The 15,241-nt window shown below is 32.4% G+C and overlaps 1 protein-coding gene across 2 annotated transcripts; it reads right to left on the bottom strand.

Moving 5' to 3' along the window:
- Positions 1–12,012: 12,012 nt before the first annotated feature.
- Positions 12,013–14,112, bottom strand: LOC110036354 (uncharacterized protein C24B11.05-like). 2 transcript variants are annotated; one of them, XM_020740780.1, is made up of 9 exons: positions 13,998–14,112; positions 13,639–13,724; positions 13,459–13,524; positions 13,268–13,365; positions 13,141–13,178; positions 12,964–13,051; positions 12,613–12,879; positions 12,460–12,525; positions 12,015–12,366 (listed from the first exon to the last, which is right to left on the bottom strand). In XM_020740780.1, exons 2-9 carry the CDS (start codon positions 13,697–13,699, stop codon positions 12,211–12,213), a joined length of 840 nt encoding a protein of 279 aa, XP_020596439.1. In that variant the 5' UTR covers positions 13,700–13,724; positions 13,998–14,112; the 3' UTR covers positions 12,015–12,210. The 2 variants fall into 2 exon arrangements, with proteins under 2 accessions (XP_020596440.1, XP_020596439.1); XM_020740781.1 differs by lacking the exon at positions 13,459–13,524 and having other exon boundaries at positions 12,013–12,366.
- Positions 14,113–15,241: the final 1,129 nt, after the last annotated feature.

Genomic DNA, 15,241 nt, shown 5'->3' with positions numbered 1-15,241 from the left:
CTACAACATAGTTAAGAAATTCATCGACCAATCTTGTCGTGACCAACCAATCTTATTCCATCAATCAAAGCTTGTTAGCTAGCACTAGTTGATTGGCTAACACATTCAGTTGGTCAATCCTAATTTGAATTGGCCCAATTTAGATTAAGATAATCTTTTAGAATGAATTAAGTGAAGATGAGAGAATAAATACAAGATATAAATGTCTTTCATGACCCATTGATATTTGCATATATCCATGACTCTATAAAGATCAAATAATATAGTATTCTTTAAAGGTAATGTACTTTAAAGATATCTATTTATATAAATAAAAACTCAAAGATACATGTACCATACTATTTATGTCAATGGCTAAGAGAAATGTAACCACCTGTTATGAAAATGAGGGATAAGCATGCCAAAGATGATATTTGCATTGTTGTTATTTCGATTTCTTCTTCTCTAATGTAGGACTGCAAATAAGAACTTCTACCATATATGACTATAAGCTTCTAATTTTGATTGAACCAAAGCAACCATACATTAATTCTTTAAAAAAAAAAGACATAAGGTCATTTATGAACGTTATAATCTAAAACTTCCTTACAAGAAGGAAACTAAGACAATTTTAGACATCAATTTTGATGAGGTAAAATTCTTCTCTTTAGGAACCTAGGATCTAGCCTTAGGATTTTTCTATGGATTAAGAGGACTAGTGAGGGACTCCACACCCCACATAGAAATTCAAGACAATTCTTGACTCTTCTTGTAAAGTCCTATCTAAGTGGTCACAAGTCCCCAAATGTCATTTTGGGATGGCTAAAAACAATATGTGGAGACTAAAGAGTGAGTTCTTATAGGCTCAATTAGACCTTAGGACAATACTGGGTGGCTTAGGTTTGGTCTCACAGACATTTACATACACTCAACCCCATTAAATCCCCCACATACCCCTAAAACCTTAAAATCTTATACACTGGACCTACCTGCTTAACTCTTTGGGGAACTCACATGGGTGGTCCTAAGCCCTTGGCCTTTGGTTAATATGGCTAAGTCCAACATGTGGAGACTCGAGAATGAGAAATCATTTTGTGTCTTATGGTCCCAAGGTGGCTATTCATGACACGCATGATCACCCTATCCAATTTTTCCCAAATTTCCTAATTTCCCAAAATTTTCAAAATGTCCCCCAAATTCCTCAAAATACCCAATTTAACACCAAATCCAAGCCCTCCAAATTCCAATTCTAAATTTAAATTCAGTTTACCAAACATTAAATTAAAACTCAATTTTTAATTCCAAACCCAAAACCTCCAATTTTGAGTCTAATGTCTAAATCCATACCAATATTCCACCAAATTCAAAAATTCACCCAATTTGGCCTACATACCAATTCAAATATACTAAACCCAAAATCAATTTTGCATGACAATTTGAAAAAACTTCAAGCCCATTAGCCAAGCCCAAAATCTATTTTCCTTAACCCATCTTAAAAACCAAAAAATCAATTCCTTCATAACAACATTAAAAGCCCATAAATTAAGCCCAATTTTAATTACCATTACAACTCATATGAAAAATTTCTTTTCATCCTTATTTTAATCAAAACTATACACCGTGGCCACATATCGTGCACCCATGCTTAAAACCCATCAATTTTTGGTCTCATGACATTCTCTCACCTAGTTTTCAAAAACCCCAAATCCCGTTTTCATGAAAATTGCACATGGCCCCATTCATGTCATGAAACCCCTCATGGGAGGCAATCATAAGCATCACATGGCTCATGCACCCCAAAGTGGCAAAAGGAGGACCTTCATTCACCTCCCACCAATGTGGCCCAACCAAAACCTTAATCCCACCAAGTGCATGTTTCCCAAGCCAAATCAATCACCCAAGCCCCTACAAGCTGACCCAATAACATGTCTAAAAATATGCCACTTTTATATACACATTTAATACATATTTTTAATGATATTGCGCTTTAATGGAAGGTATTTCTATGGTTTTGTTTTAGGTACAATAAGTTGAGGCAATTGGAGCTAAAAGAAGCCAAAAAGGAAGAAATTTAACATAAAAAAGAGGCCCTTTGTAAAAGTTTACCTAGAACCTAGGCGCAAGGATCTGGAGCCTAAGCTCCTGTTTACAGAATGAGTGGCGCCTAGGCCCCAAAAATGTTTTCTCTCAAATTCAATGAATTTGGACAAATTTGGAAAGGTTACCAGAGTTGACTCTTGAAAATTTTGCCCTATACTATATAATAGTGATTTTTCTAAGGAAAAAGGGGTGGCACAAAGGAGGAGAAGAGGAGAGTAAGTGAAGAAGAGTGAAAGAGAAGATTATCTCTTAGAGTTGTAAGAGGAAAGGAGAAGTAAGAGATTTCTTCTTCATTACATTTCTAGTAGAGAATTGAGTGATATTGTTAGAAGAGAAAGTGATTCAAAGGAACTTTAAAGGATTTGCTTGGAGAGGGGATTGAGATAAGTAGTTTGTACTTTACATATTTTACTTGTTCTAAATGTGCAAACTTGTTTTTATACATAAATCCATGTTTTGTTGTATCTTCTTCATGAGATCTGAGTAGTCTGCTTTATTTTTCTCCCTGCAATGAGAAATAATCATGTGAAAATTAAAATTTTTTAGAAGTGTTTTAATCTCATAATTGTGATGGTTCAAACTTCAAACTTCATTTACTTAATCAATATAGTCAATGGTTAAGTTAAAGTATGTTGTGAAACAAAATGATCCAAAAGGGTTATGCTTTGCTTAACCAAATAAGAATTACATTTGAACTCATGGATGAAAATGTAGTTCATGTAGTTAAGTGCAAATAAATAACAAAATAAGTTTTGATGGGCATAAATTGGTGATTCTAGAGTAGCAGGTTAGAACCTCCAATTTGATCTAGAAGTTGAGAATCTAAGGCAAGATGTTAGCCTCCCGGTGGAGGGATAGTGGGAACTCTAGAGTGAGAGCTAGTATCTTCCCAGCCAAACTAAGAATTTACGAACTTGACTCTAGATTAGCCAATATTCTTTTTGCATATGTAAGAGGGTAAAGAATAAGTATGCTCCTATTTGACACAATATAATTTATAATAATTTGAATTATTCACATATTATAATCTCATTACAAGGGGAATGACACTTTCTAAAATTTAATAATTTCTAAAATTTGAACTCTTCTTCATAAAACTTAGTTTAGCGATATTAAAATTTACTTTGAGTTTAAAGATAAGAGTAGTAGATATAATTCACTTAATTTAAAAACACAAATTTTGACATGCATTCCTAATTAAGTTTTCTGCAATTAGTTAGAATTTCTTTAAGTTAATATTATAATATATTCAAACTTCCCTATGAGATCGATACTTAGGACTCCATTAGAGGCCTCTATTACTTGCACGATACATATACTTGTGTTTGAATCTTAATGAATATTTACAATTGATAAATAAGACCTTAAATTGCTAGGAGTGACAACAATAAAGATTTAAGAAAATATTGACAATTCTGACGTATATTATTGTTGTTACTGCCGCAACAACCCGTGCCATCAATTTTTTGGCGCCCTTGTGGGGAAGTAATGGAAAATTTCTTTTTAACTTTGAAAGCTTTATTTGAGTTGTAAGACTTATTTTAGGAAAATTTTAGTTTAGTTAATATATATAAGTTCCTGTTTGTGAGCTTATTTTAGTGTGTGTGTGTGCGTGTGCGCACGCGCACGAGTGTTTTTTTGTTTAATTTTATTCAATTTTATTTAGTGAACTTTTATTTGTGTATACATAATTTAGGGCTTGAAGGATTAGGGTCTTATGATTTTGAATTAGAACAAACTACAACAAAAATTAGACAAAAAAAAACTTTACAATTCAAATGAAATAACAAATAATTTAAATAATCAAAATATTGAATATGAAAATCAACTTGAAAGAAGAACTTTAAGAGATTATGCTAATCATACAACATATGAAATTCACCTAAGTATACAAGCTTTCTCAAAAATAATTTTCAATTAAAAAAACAATAGTCTCCATTCTGTAACATTCATCATCTTTTTTTGTGGATACTTCATTAATTTTAAAGCACTAAACGTAAGTTCCTAATCATTAACTCTCATGGTTAACTCTCCTTTTTGCACATCTATCATAGCTTGTCCAGTAACAAAGAAAGGTCTACCTAAAATGATTGGTGTTTTTTCATCTTCCTCCATACCTAAAATAATTAAAACCATAGTGAAGATAAATCTATCTACCTTCACTAATACATCTTCTATAACCCCTTAGAATAAGTAATAGATGAATCAACTAACTGCATGAGTACAATAGTGGAAGAAATCTCTCCTAAGCCTAACTTTCTGAATATCAATAATGGCATGAAGTTAATGCTAGCTACTAAATCACATAAAATTTTTTTCACAGAATCTTTCTCCTATCGTACATGGAATAATAAAGTTAACCGGATCTTTAAATTTTTCAGGAAGTTTTTTTCTGAATTATTGCACTGCATTCTTCATTAAGTGCAACAGTCTCATGTTCTCCAACCTTCCTTCTCTTATTTAAAATTTCTTTCATAAATTTAAGATAGCTTGTGATTTGCTCCAATGTATCAGCAAAAGGAATGTTAATTGTTAGCTTTTTAAATATCTTCAGAAACTTGGAAAATTGTTCATCAAGTTTCTACTATCTAAGTCTTGTGAGAAAGTGACCGTGGTGGTCTTTCTAAACTGATTTTAGTTAGAGATGTAGGTTTTTCTATCTCTTTAGGAACATTTTTTCATATTGTTCAGTTTCTTTAATTTCCCTTTCAACTTCAATTTCATTTTTCACTTTAGCCTGCAATTCTCTGCCACTTCTCAACTTGAATGCTTTAACTTCTTTGTATTTATCTTTAGGATTAACTTCAGTGTTACTAGGAAGTATTACCTGGGGCCTATTGCCAAGTGAGTTAGCAATTTGTCTAGTTGATTCTCATTATTTCTTATTGTTGCACTTTAACTTTGTAATTGATTCCCCGTCCGTAATACCACTTCTTCTATAAATAACTTTTTCTTCTTAATTTGTTGGTTATTTGTAATGACATGGGATAAGAAATTCTATAGTTAACTTTACCTTGATTATTATAGTTTTCCAATGGATTTGCTTGATTGTTCCCCCATTGCTGATTTCCACCACTAGAATTATTATCTCAGTAAAAGTTATGGTGGTTTTTTTAACCTGAGTTATAATAGTTAGAATATAGGTTATTGAGTCTATTGTTAATTGCATTTAAAGTCTCAAATGAAGGTTTAGAATCAATCAATTGTCCCAAAGAATTTCCTCAATCACATGAGGTGTTTGAGAAAAACTCATTCCACATTGATCTAAGTTTCTAACTTTCTAGATATGATATCAACTTGAGATGCTAAAATAGAAATTGCATCATTATCATGAACACTAGCTACTTTTGTTAGAATTTACCCTTTCAGATTGTCATTGAAAGTTATTAGTAGTCATGTCTCTATTAATTGATAAGCTTCATTAAATGATTTTGAAGTTAATGAACCTCTAGCAGTAGCGTCAATAATAGATCTAAGGGATCCTACTAACCCATTATAAAATGTTTGAATAATTAACCAGTCCGACAAAGTATGATGTGGGAACTTCCAAAGGAGTTCTTTAAATCATACCCAAACTTCATATAATGACTCACCTTCATACTGAGTAAAAGTGCTAATATCAATTCTAAGCTTAGCAGCTTTAAAGGTGGAAAATATGTAGCTAGGAATTCTATGCTAGATCTCCCCAAGTTTTGATAGATCCAGGTGCTAATGAATTTAACATCTTAGCTTTATCCCTTAAGAAAAAAAGGAGAAAGTCTAAGTCTAACATCATCGTTTGATACGTTGTTGTACTTAAATGTAACACGCAGTTTTAGAAAACTAGCAAGCTTTAAGTTTGGATCTTCAGATGTGTTCCATCAAACAGATAATTTTGTACCAATTGGATTATAGCAGATTTAAGATCAAATGAGTTAGCCGCTACAACATTGGTTTGTTTGTTCAAATGAATTTCATTTGTTGTAGGGTTTGCATAGTCCATTAAAGGTCTTTGATGATGTTTATTTTTAACAGTTTAATTATCAATATTATTATGTGATGTGTTCGTCATTTCTTGTAAATTGTGAAGTTATGTTCATTTTATGATTTTTCTTATGGTTGGATCTAACTTAGAATCGTAAGATACTAAATCTTAAGATCCTGAACTACGCTTGCAAAATTAAAAGTTCAGAAAAAAAAGTAAAACACTAAAAAATAATTTTTAATATTTTTTCAGTTTTTTTATTTTTTCTAGTTTTTATATTTTTTTTATAAAAAATATTTTTAACTCAAGAACAAGCACTTATATATTTAAACAACACTACAAATTTCCTAAAAAAAATTTATAGTTTAAATAAAATTTTTAAGTCAAAGTTTCATTTGTTTTTTTCCTTCCCCGACAACGGCGCAAAAAACTTGACCTGACCCGCAATTACGCAGTTATTTAATTTTCAAACAATGACAAAAAACTTGGCTCAATTTATTTTAGGGGCTAGTAGGCACAATAGATATTTTATAAAATTTAGAATTTGATTAATAGTTTACACACAAGGGGTACTACGCAAATATACGCATCGTTTCAAGTAATGAATGTTTTTTTCTTAAAACCCCGGTATGGATCCCACAAGGAAGGTGAAACTCTTTTTATCCAAAACTCTTTTTATGATTTAAGAAAACCTTACTTAAACTCCAGACAATTATCTAGGAAATATGGTAGTAAGTTTAGGGGTAAAACAAGGATACTAAATTTCTACTAATTCTATTTCAAAGTTTTATAAAAAAATGCAGTATTTTTAAAGTAGTTTTATGAAGAAGAGTTCAAATTATATTAAGGTTGTTTTTCCTTGCAAAGTTAAAATGTAGTTTTGTGCCAAATAGGAGCATAATTATTCTTTATCCTCTTCCGAGTGCATAAAAAATATTGGCTATTCTAAAGTTAAGTTCCTAAATCTCATGTTATGCTTGCTAGGTTCTAGATTTTCACCTCTAGATAACCAGCTGTGCCTTCTCTATAGGATTAACCAATCTTTAGGTTCCAAATAATATATCAAATTGGTTATGGTTCTAGTCTGTTACCTTAGAATCATCAATCTACACCCACCAAAATTTATCTCCCTATATATTTGCACTAACCCATGAATTACCTTCTGAGCCACTATATTAAATGTGATTCTTTCTAATTGAGGAACACATAGCCCTCCCGGATTATTATTGATTTACAACAGATTTTAATATTCTAATTGGCCAGCTTGAAAATGTAAATAAAGTACGACGTGATGAATCATCACAACTATGACATAAGATAAATCTTAAATAATTCTAATCCTACACATGACTACTTCTTATTACAAAGAGATAAATAAATGAAACAACTCAGACTTCATGGGGACAACACAACAAAACATAATTTATATGAAAATCCAAGTTTACACAGTAAAATAAAACTCAAACTGAAATACAGTACTTATTTGAGACTTCTCCCTAAGCAAATCATTTGAAGCTCCTTTGATGACTTCTTACTCTCTTAAGACACACAAAAAAACTCTCACTCATAACGCACACAGCACACACACAAGAGAGCCTCGCGCCCCTTCGTAAAACTCTTCACCACTAATCAAGCCCTCCAAAGCTCCCCTTTCGACCAACCATCATTTCTTTAAATAAAGCTCTTAAAAACACCAATAGTCACTTCAAATACCCCTTCAAAATTCGTCCAAATTCAATACACAAAAAGTCCAAACCATTTATGGCGCCATACGCCAATGTTCTAGAAGCCCGTTTTAACTACCTGGCGCCTAGGCGCCAGGTCACTTTTTGTTCCATTGCTCAATTTGACCCTATTTTGCTTCATTTTTTCTCTTTTTTCTCTTAAACTTCATCTCTTGTGTCTGGAATAAAAACACATAAAATACCTTCCATTAAAGCTCAATATCCTTAAAAATTAGCATAAAATGTATATATAAAAGTATCACATTTTAGGGCATGTCAGTGACTTTCAAAAAATTAGAGTTACAATTGGCCTTAGTTGTAGTTCAAGATGCTTATAAATAGGGGTGGCCCACACCATGGTATGTGAATATGAAGATAATACATATGAAGGTGTAGAGATGGAAGATAGATGTTGGGTGCCTTCAATTTTCAAGTGGGAGATTGTTGAGGTGTGAAGCCCGAGGAGCACTCACAGCCATAAGAAATCTGAATAAACAATAGAGTTTTTTTAGACATGACACAAAAGCAACTAGACAGCTCACCCACACCAACATACAGAGGGCATTAAGCGCATATGAGTGTGCTCGGGCCTATATGACTGCATCTGTGAAGGGGTCTGCAATGCCCACACACGTCTATCAAGCACCTATGCTTCCACTTACATACAACGCTACATTCTTGCAACAATGAGTGGCGCTGGCATGTCAGGTGCAGTTGCTCTTTCGTTTTGGATTAAATCCTGCATTCCAGTGATGAAGTAGATGCACGTGTGCAATTCTTTTGACAAAGGGTTTGTGATTCAGATAAGTGTTAGAGAGGAAGTTTTTATCATGCTTTTCTCTTGTGAGATTAAGAGGAAAAATTTGAATGAAAGTCCATCGATTGTAGAGAGTTTCGAGTGAGTATTTTTTACATTTCTAAATTTAATAGTGGAAATTTTTTTGGGGTTCTGTCTTTATAGTTTTTTCCAATTCTTGGGTTTTTCCACATTAAAACATGATGAGTTTTTTTGGATTATTTTTGTTGTGCTACCATTTTAATATTTTTTTTATTGATTTGGTGTGATCCTATTACGGGGTATAGTTTTGATTTTAGATTGATCGAAATTTTTTTAGATGTAAAAGATTTTCATCTCAATATCGTATTCTTTAAATAACACATCTGATTATTTAGATTGAAATCTTTCGAGATACGTAGTGGACAAGTCAACATAAAAAAATTCCCACTTGGTACATGCATTGAGGTTTTGTGGTAGTTGGTTTCTTTGTTGGTAATTTTGTGGGGTCGAACTGGTCCATGTGTTATATTCACTAGTTTGTTCCTTGGTTGATTATTACTTTTTTAGGAATTTACATTTAGTTTGTTATTTGGTTATTTCATTGCACGGTACAAGAATTCATGTTGTTTAATCCCCTATTTAGGTTATTATTTCAGTACAAATTTATATTTAGTTTGCTATATAGTTACTTTGCTATATGGTACAAGCATTCGAGTTGCTTGGTAGTTGGATCCCTAGTTGGTTATTTAGCTTCCTAGTACTAGTATATGCATCATATTTGGTAGTTGGTTCCCTGGTTGACTAATACTTCAACAGAAGTTTCCATTTAATTTATTGTTTGGTATTTTATTTTTCATCTCATATAGGAATTCATGCTGCTTAGTCCTCTGTTTGGCTTTTATTTCAGTAGAAATTTATATTTACTTTTTCTTTTTTTTTATTACTGGTTGGTTCAAGCATTTAGGTAGTTTTGGTCAGGTGAATGTGAATCATTTAATTTATAGACTAATTGCTTGGAAGTTGCTTCAATTGGTTGGTTGTGTTATATGATTTAGTCTATCAATGGTTGGTTACTTGAATGCTAAATTTTTTAATTTTATAGGATTATTGTGTAAAAATTGAAATTTCAGATAGCAGTGAATTTAAATTTCAGCTGAAAGTGTTTGGGATTTGTCTATAGTTGCTTGGGTTTATTTTGATATGCAACATTTTTTTGCTTAACTAGTTAACTTTTTTTTATTTCATAAAAGGCAATAATGATTTTAGCCATTCAAATTTTAAGTTTGTGACTACTTCAATACTTCATTATTGGTTTGGCATGTGACTACAATCTCTAAGAGGATAAGAAGAGCAATGAATAGAAAAACAAAGAGCTTATGATTGTAATGATTATTGGTATTTTTTTTTGTTGCCTTTCATTCAAGTAAAATTATTTGAAATTATAACTCTTATTCTTCTACAAGTACCATCATGGATGATAGGTAGATCTAAAACTGAAATCTGACTTTTTTTTGTTTGGAGTGGCAGGTTGAGCGTGCAACAACATTGAATATAAGATAAATAGTTGAAAATTTATAATATGAGGTCTTTTATAATTTTAAATAAAATAAAAGTTTTATTAGTATCATAATTTATGTTCTAATCTCATCATTGCTTATTTGGATTTTTTTGTCAAATAAAATTTATAGGTATAGCCTGGAGATCGGGGAAAATGAACACTGATGAATATTAAATGTATTATATTTTCTTTTTATATATATATATTTTGGTGTGTGATATAGTTTTTATTTATTAAAAAATTATTGTTTGTACTTTGGTTAAATTATTGGTTGTAAAACTATTTGTAAATTACAATCATACAATTCAAGCAATAAATTTTTTTTCACTGAAGGATAAATTTCTTCCATATAAGGTTGGTGAAGCTCCAGTGACAGACATAATTAGAGAGTCGTCTTAGATGGTTGTCACATTAAACGTCGATCATTTGTTCATCCGATTAGAAGAGTAGATGTTTTAGATTTGGCCTATGTTACGAATGGCAAAGGTAGACCTAGGAAGATTTGGACATATTGTATAAAACATGACCTTAATTTATTAGAATTAAATGAAAATATGTCACTAAATAAAACACAACGGAGAAAAAAAAATTCATATAGCCGACCCCACTTAGTGGGAAAAAGCTTTTGTTGTGGTTGTTGTACATATGAATGTTGAATTTTTTATTTTATTTAAAAAATGCTTAAATTTATTAACAAGAACAACTAATTATAATTCGAGTTGAACATGCATGCTATTCAGAAGCAACTTTGAAAATAAGTCAAATTCAAACAAATAAACTTTGAGCGAGCCAAACACGAACATAACCTAAGCTCACTCAAGCTCTGCTTGTTTACACCTCTAGTCACAACTAGTAGATTTGGAAGAGTCATTATGCTAACGAAGATGATCATAAAAGGTCCATTAAAACAAACAAAATTCCATGCCCTTATGGGCTAGTCCTATTACATTGACCACATTATCTTTCGTTAATCATCTTTCTGTTTCGATCTACAATGAAGCAAATTTAATTGAAAACTCATTCATGAGTTATTTTTTCTTAAAAAAATTGAGCAAATGTAATCACAAACTCCCACACACATATTAATGAACTTAAAATCTATGATTTCTATAATGAGAGTGAAAGATATCAACCATTGCCTCTAAAGTAGAATTTTCAACATTACCCTTGCTTTGGTATTTAAATTTGGGATTATTTTGTGCACAAATCGAAACTTTACTATTTACAAAACTAGCACACAGGCCATTTTTTGAACTATTTAATCAGTGCATTTACATGTGCCAAAATTAAATCATGGGAAATTCCATAGAAATTCAAAATAAGAGTCGGAGCTTTATCATGAATTTTGATATTTGAGTTAGAATTTAAGAACAAACGAACCAGAGCACTAGCTCTGTAAATGACAGTTTTAAGTGCTATGTATGGATTTGCCCAATTTATGAAATTTTAGTGATATCTATATTTCTTTTGTGTTAAGCAGTTTTCGACTTTCGCAGTTGTGTTTTTGAGCTTCTTATGCTTTTTTTAATTGGAATCATGCTATAAGTTTAATTGATTGAATGTAATGTTATTTTCATCATTTAATTCTGCCAGTAAATTTTGTTTACAATTGTTTCTCTAAAATTTATTCTAGTGAATGCAAAATAAGGTTTTATATTTATTCATCATGTCCCATTTTGCTTGAGTGTATCACCTTTCGAATAAGGAGTGAGACACCATCAGTAAAATTTCACTCCAAGTGAATTGAATCACAATCTCCAACACAGACTTGAGTATGTAAACCAACTGCGACCTTTCACAATAAGACCAAAAAATCTCAACCCATTATGATTCGACATTTCCCATTCAATTCCATCAAATCATCCTTCATCCCCTCAGAAGTCTCAATCCAACATCCATCATTATATATGAGATCATATCAAAAGAAGCGGCACAAAAGCGAAGAGAACTTGATCTAATTAGTTATTTATATTACAATGAGAACTGAGAGATACCAAAATCCTGCAATGATATATATATATATATATATATATATATATTTATCCCCTTCCTATCCAACTTATACATATAGTAGTAACCGGAAAAAACTGCAATTTAATGAAATTAATCAAGCTGTAACCGTGGTCGCTATTGCTATATTGTTCTGATACAGCACATCTTCTGACTTCTCATCTTCTTCCCAAAACTCAGACAGTGCTTCTCTAATGTTATGGATACTCTCAAGGACGTGATCTGCGCCCTTAACCCCATGCGAATAACCCACCTATACAATCAATAAATCAATCAAACTATTGAATAAACGTGAATTCCAGAACAGAAACCATTGGCAATTACTGCTTTTAGTGTGAATTCTCACCAGCACTGTGCCGAGACCTATCCGCTTAGCTGCTTGTATATTCCTCACGCTATCATCGAAGAAGATCTAGAGAATAATTTGAAACGCAATTTAGCAAGTATTCAAGCACATGCGAACTGTGTTTTCTTAATTGATCATTAGTGATGTGCTTACAGCTCTTTTAGGATCAATATTAGCCAGTTTAAGAGCAAGCTCCATGGCAGACTCTGACGGTTTGCAAAGAACTGGTGTCTTTGGGAGCGCTACACCAGCAATAGGCCTAGCAGAGTGCTCCAAAATGTCGAATAGTTTGGTTGCGCAGCAGGATTCGCAATTGGGATCATTAAGGCTCTCAAAACATATAATTCCTTCAAAACAATCCTCCAATCCGAGCCTGCTCAGCACTCTGGCGGCATGAACTTTGTCGGCGTTGGTGAATATCTGTTGAGAAAGCAAAGTTAGTGATGATGAAGAAAACGGAAGGTATTAGTTTTCTTTGTAGTCATCAGTTTCTGCAAAGCTTACAACTTTACGAATTGGCAGGCCGAGTAGAAGATGCTTAAGGATGGGATCCGGCTTCAGCTTCTCATAAGGTAATCTCCCATGCACAAAACTACAAGTTTGGCAAAGAACACAACATCAACATCTAAGCAAATATGAAATAAAATGAAGAAAAATAGTAAGTGGGGAAATGATTAGAACCTGTGGTAATCATCGTAGTTGAAAGAATAACCAATTGCCTTCAAAATGAACAAAGCAAACAACATAAGCCCGAAATTCAGAATGAGCACAAAGTAGATAATAAGGACATTGGAATGAACTTAATTACCCTCAATCCAGCCATCGTTGTCCCATAGTTCTTATAAAGCAGGTTGCATAGTTCTGAGACTTTGCTCTTCTCAATCCCAAGCTTCTCCACCATATACTCTATGGATCGAACAAATATAAAGAGCATATCAGCACACCGAGCAGAGGGTTAATTAAGAGGATCAGAAGAACGAAGCTCAGAAAGAAATCAACCTCCGATGTTTTTGAGGCACTCGCTAGCTATGCCAGAGCTCAGAGGGTATAAAGTATCATCAAGATCTTCATGTTTAAGCCCAAAAGAGGGGGAAAAACGCAAATAAATAAAGGTGAACATGAAACAGACATTACTGTACTGATCTGTAGAAAGCAATATTTCAAGGAAAAAATGCTTACCAAAAATCAGGCAATCCACCTTCGACTTCAGGTCCTTATGATACAGATCCTCGTAGGCCATTTAGGAAAATTAAAAAAAAAAAACCCTTGAAAAGCCAAATATAAACATTTTAGATACTAATTTGTATGGAAAGCATTTCTTTCATGTTTTTCCTATAGAAATTAAAATAAGCATATAAATGATATAAGCTTTTAGAATGATTTAGCGAAGTTTACAGAAGCCGCTAAAAATTGGAACTTCGGAAGACTAATGATCACAAAAAATGAAATTGGATAAAGACATCTAAGAATTTTCAAAAAAATTAAATTGTTTGTCCTGAAAAGGTATAAAAGGTAGAGGGTTCTTAAGAGGAACCAACCGGAATATGAAAGCTAAGCTAGGCGAGGCTCAATGCGGAGGGGAAAAATGGAGAGAATCTCCAAATTGTTGATGATTATCGAAAAACGGGAAAGAGAGAGGCGGAGGGGGAAGGAGAATGGGGAGCTGAGTAGGGTTTAAATAAGCTAATAGCCGTAGCCGTTGCATTCCTTAACCTGTGAGGATTAATGAGATAATCACACTTATTTCGGCAGGTGCCGCACACGTGTGAGGTTGCCAGCCCTCTGCCAGCCTGGCAGCGGCAGAGTCCAGGAAGTAGTTCTTTCTTGCCCGGTGGCGTTAAGTGTAGGCTTTGTTTTATGAATTTTGATATTTTGATTGCACTTAAGAGAAACTGATATTAGAAATCTAAGTAAGGAGTTTTAAAACTTATATTTAGAGTTAGGTTTCCTACTCAAAATTGACTACTAATTATTTGTTCTTATTGGATTCAAGTTAAATTTCATTATAAATTAGTATATGTGATTTTTTGAAGTTAGATTCATGTTCAAATTGAGCAAAAAATTAATCTAATCTTAACAAATTGTTGATATTAAATGATAAATTAATTTTTGGTGCAATAACTATAGATATGGTATTCTTCGATCACCATATGGTTTGATTTTAGTAAGGCAGTTCAAATTTTTTTGTGTTAAGTTATTTATGATAACTGAAAATTGAGTGAATGAGTCGATCCCTTGCACCCTCTCATCTTAATTCATCTCCATCCCATGATTGACATCTAAAAAGGAACCTCTCGATAATTTACTCATTTTGCATATGTTCTTATGAGAATTATTTTTTGTCAAGCTATATTCCTAGAAGAAGATCTGCTAATTTTTATTTTGAACAAGAAAGGACAATGCTTTTGTTAATAAAAATTCAATATAAAAAATAGTAATGAAAAATATATGGATGAGTCTAAAGAAAAAAAAAAAAGACGTTATATCCAACCACGGTGGAGCTAACTCATTTCCCTAAGGTTTTGCAAAACTCATGTCTTGGGCACAAATTCACCATTCAAGTAATGTAGCTCCCAGTAGCTTTGCTTTTCCTGCACTCGCATATTTCATGGAATTGCCCTCTACAAAACTTTTGTATATTTAAAGATAAAATCATATCTCATGAGGTAATGTTTATTCTTCCAATCTCTAAGCTCTATATATTTATCATTTAAATCAAAATATCATTAGAGGCTGCAAACTGTTTTTGATCTTCCATATAATAATAATATAATAATCACTA

This window comes from Phalaenopsis equestris, unplaced genomic scaffold, assembly GCF_001263595.1.
Source record: "Phalaenopsis equestris unplaced genomic scaffold, ASM126359v1 Scaffold205491, whole genome shotgun sequence".
Lineage (NCBI taxonomy): Eukaryota > Viridiplantae > Streptophyta > Magnoliopsida > Asparagales > Orchidaceae > Phalaenopsis > Phalaenopsis equestris.
This window is presented reverse-complemented; position numbering and strand designations above follow the sequence as displayed.

Excerpts from the sequence above, each read along its gene's own strand:
- LOC110036354 (XM_020740780.1), bottom strand. The coding sequence starts at position 13,699 with ATGGCCTACGAGGATCTGTATCATAAGGACCTGAAGTCGAAGGTGGAT. Across the intron at positions 13,366-13,458 it reads GTGCCTCAAAAACATCGGAG|AGTATATGGTGGAGAAGCTT; the intron begins GTTGATTTCTTT and ends TTCGATCCATAG. Across the intron at positions 12,367-12,459 it reads TAGGTCTCGGCACAGTGCTG|GTGGGTTATTCGCATGGGGT; the intron begins GTGAGAATTCAC and ends TTGATTGTATAG.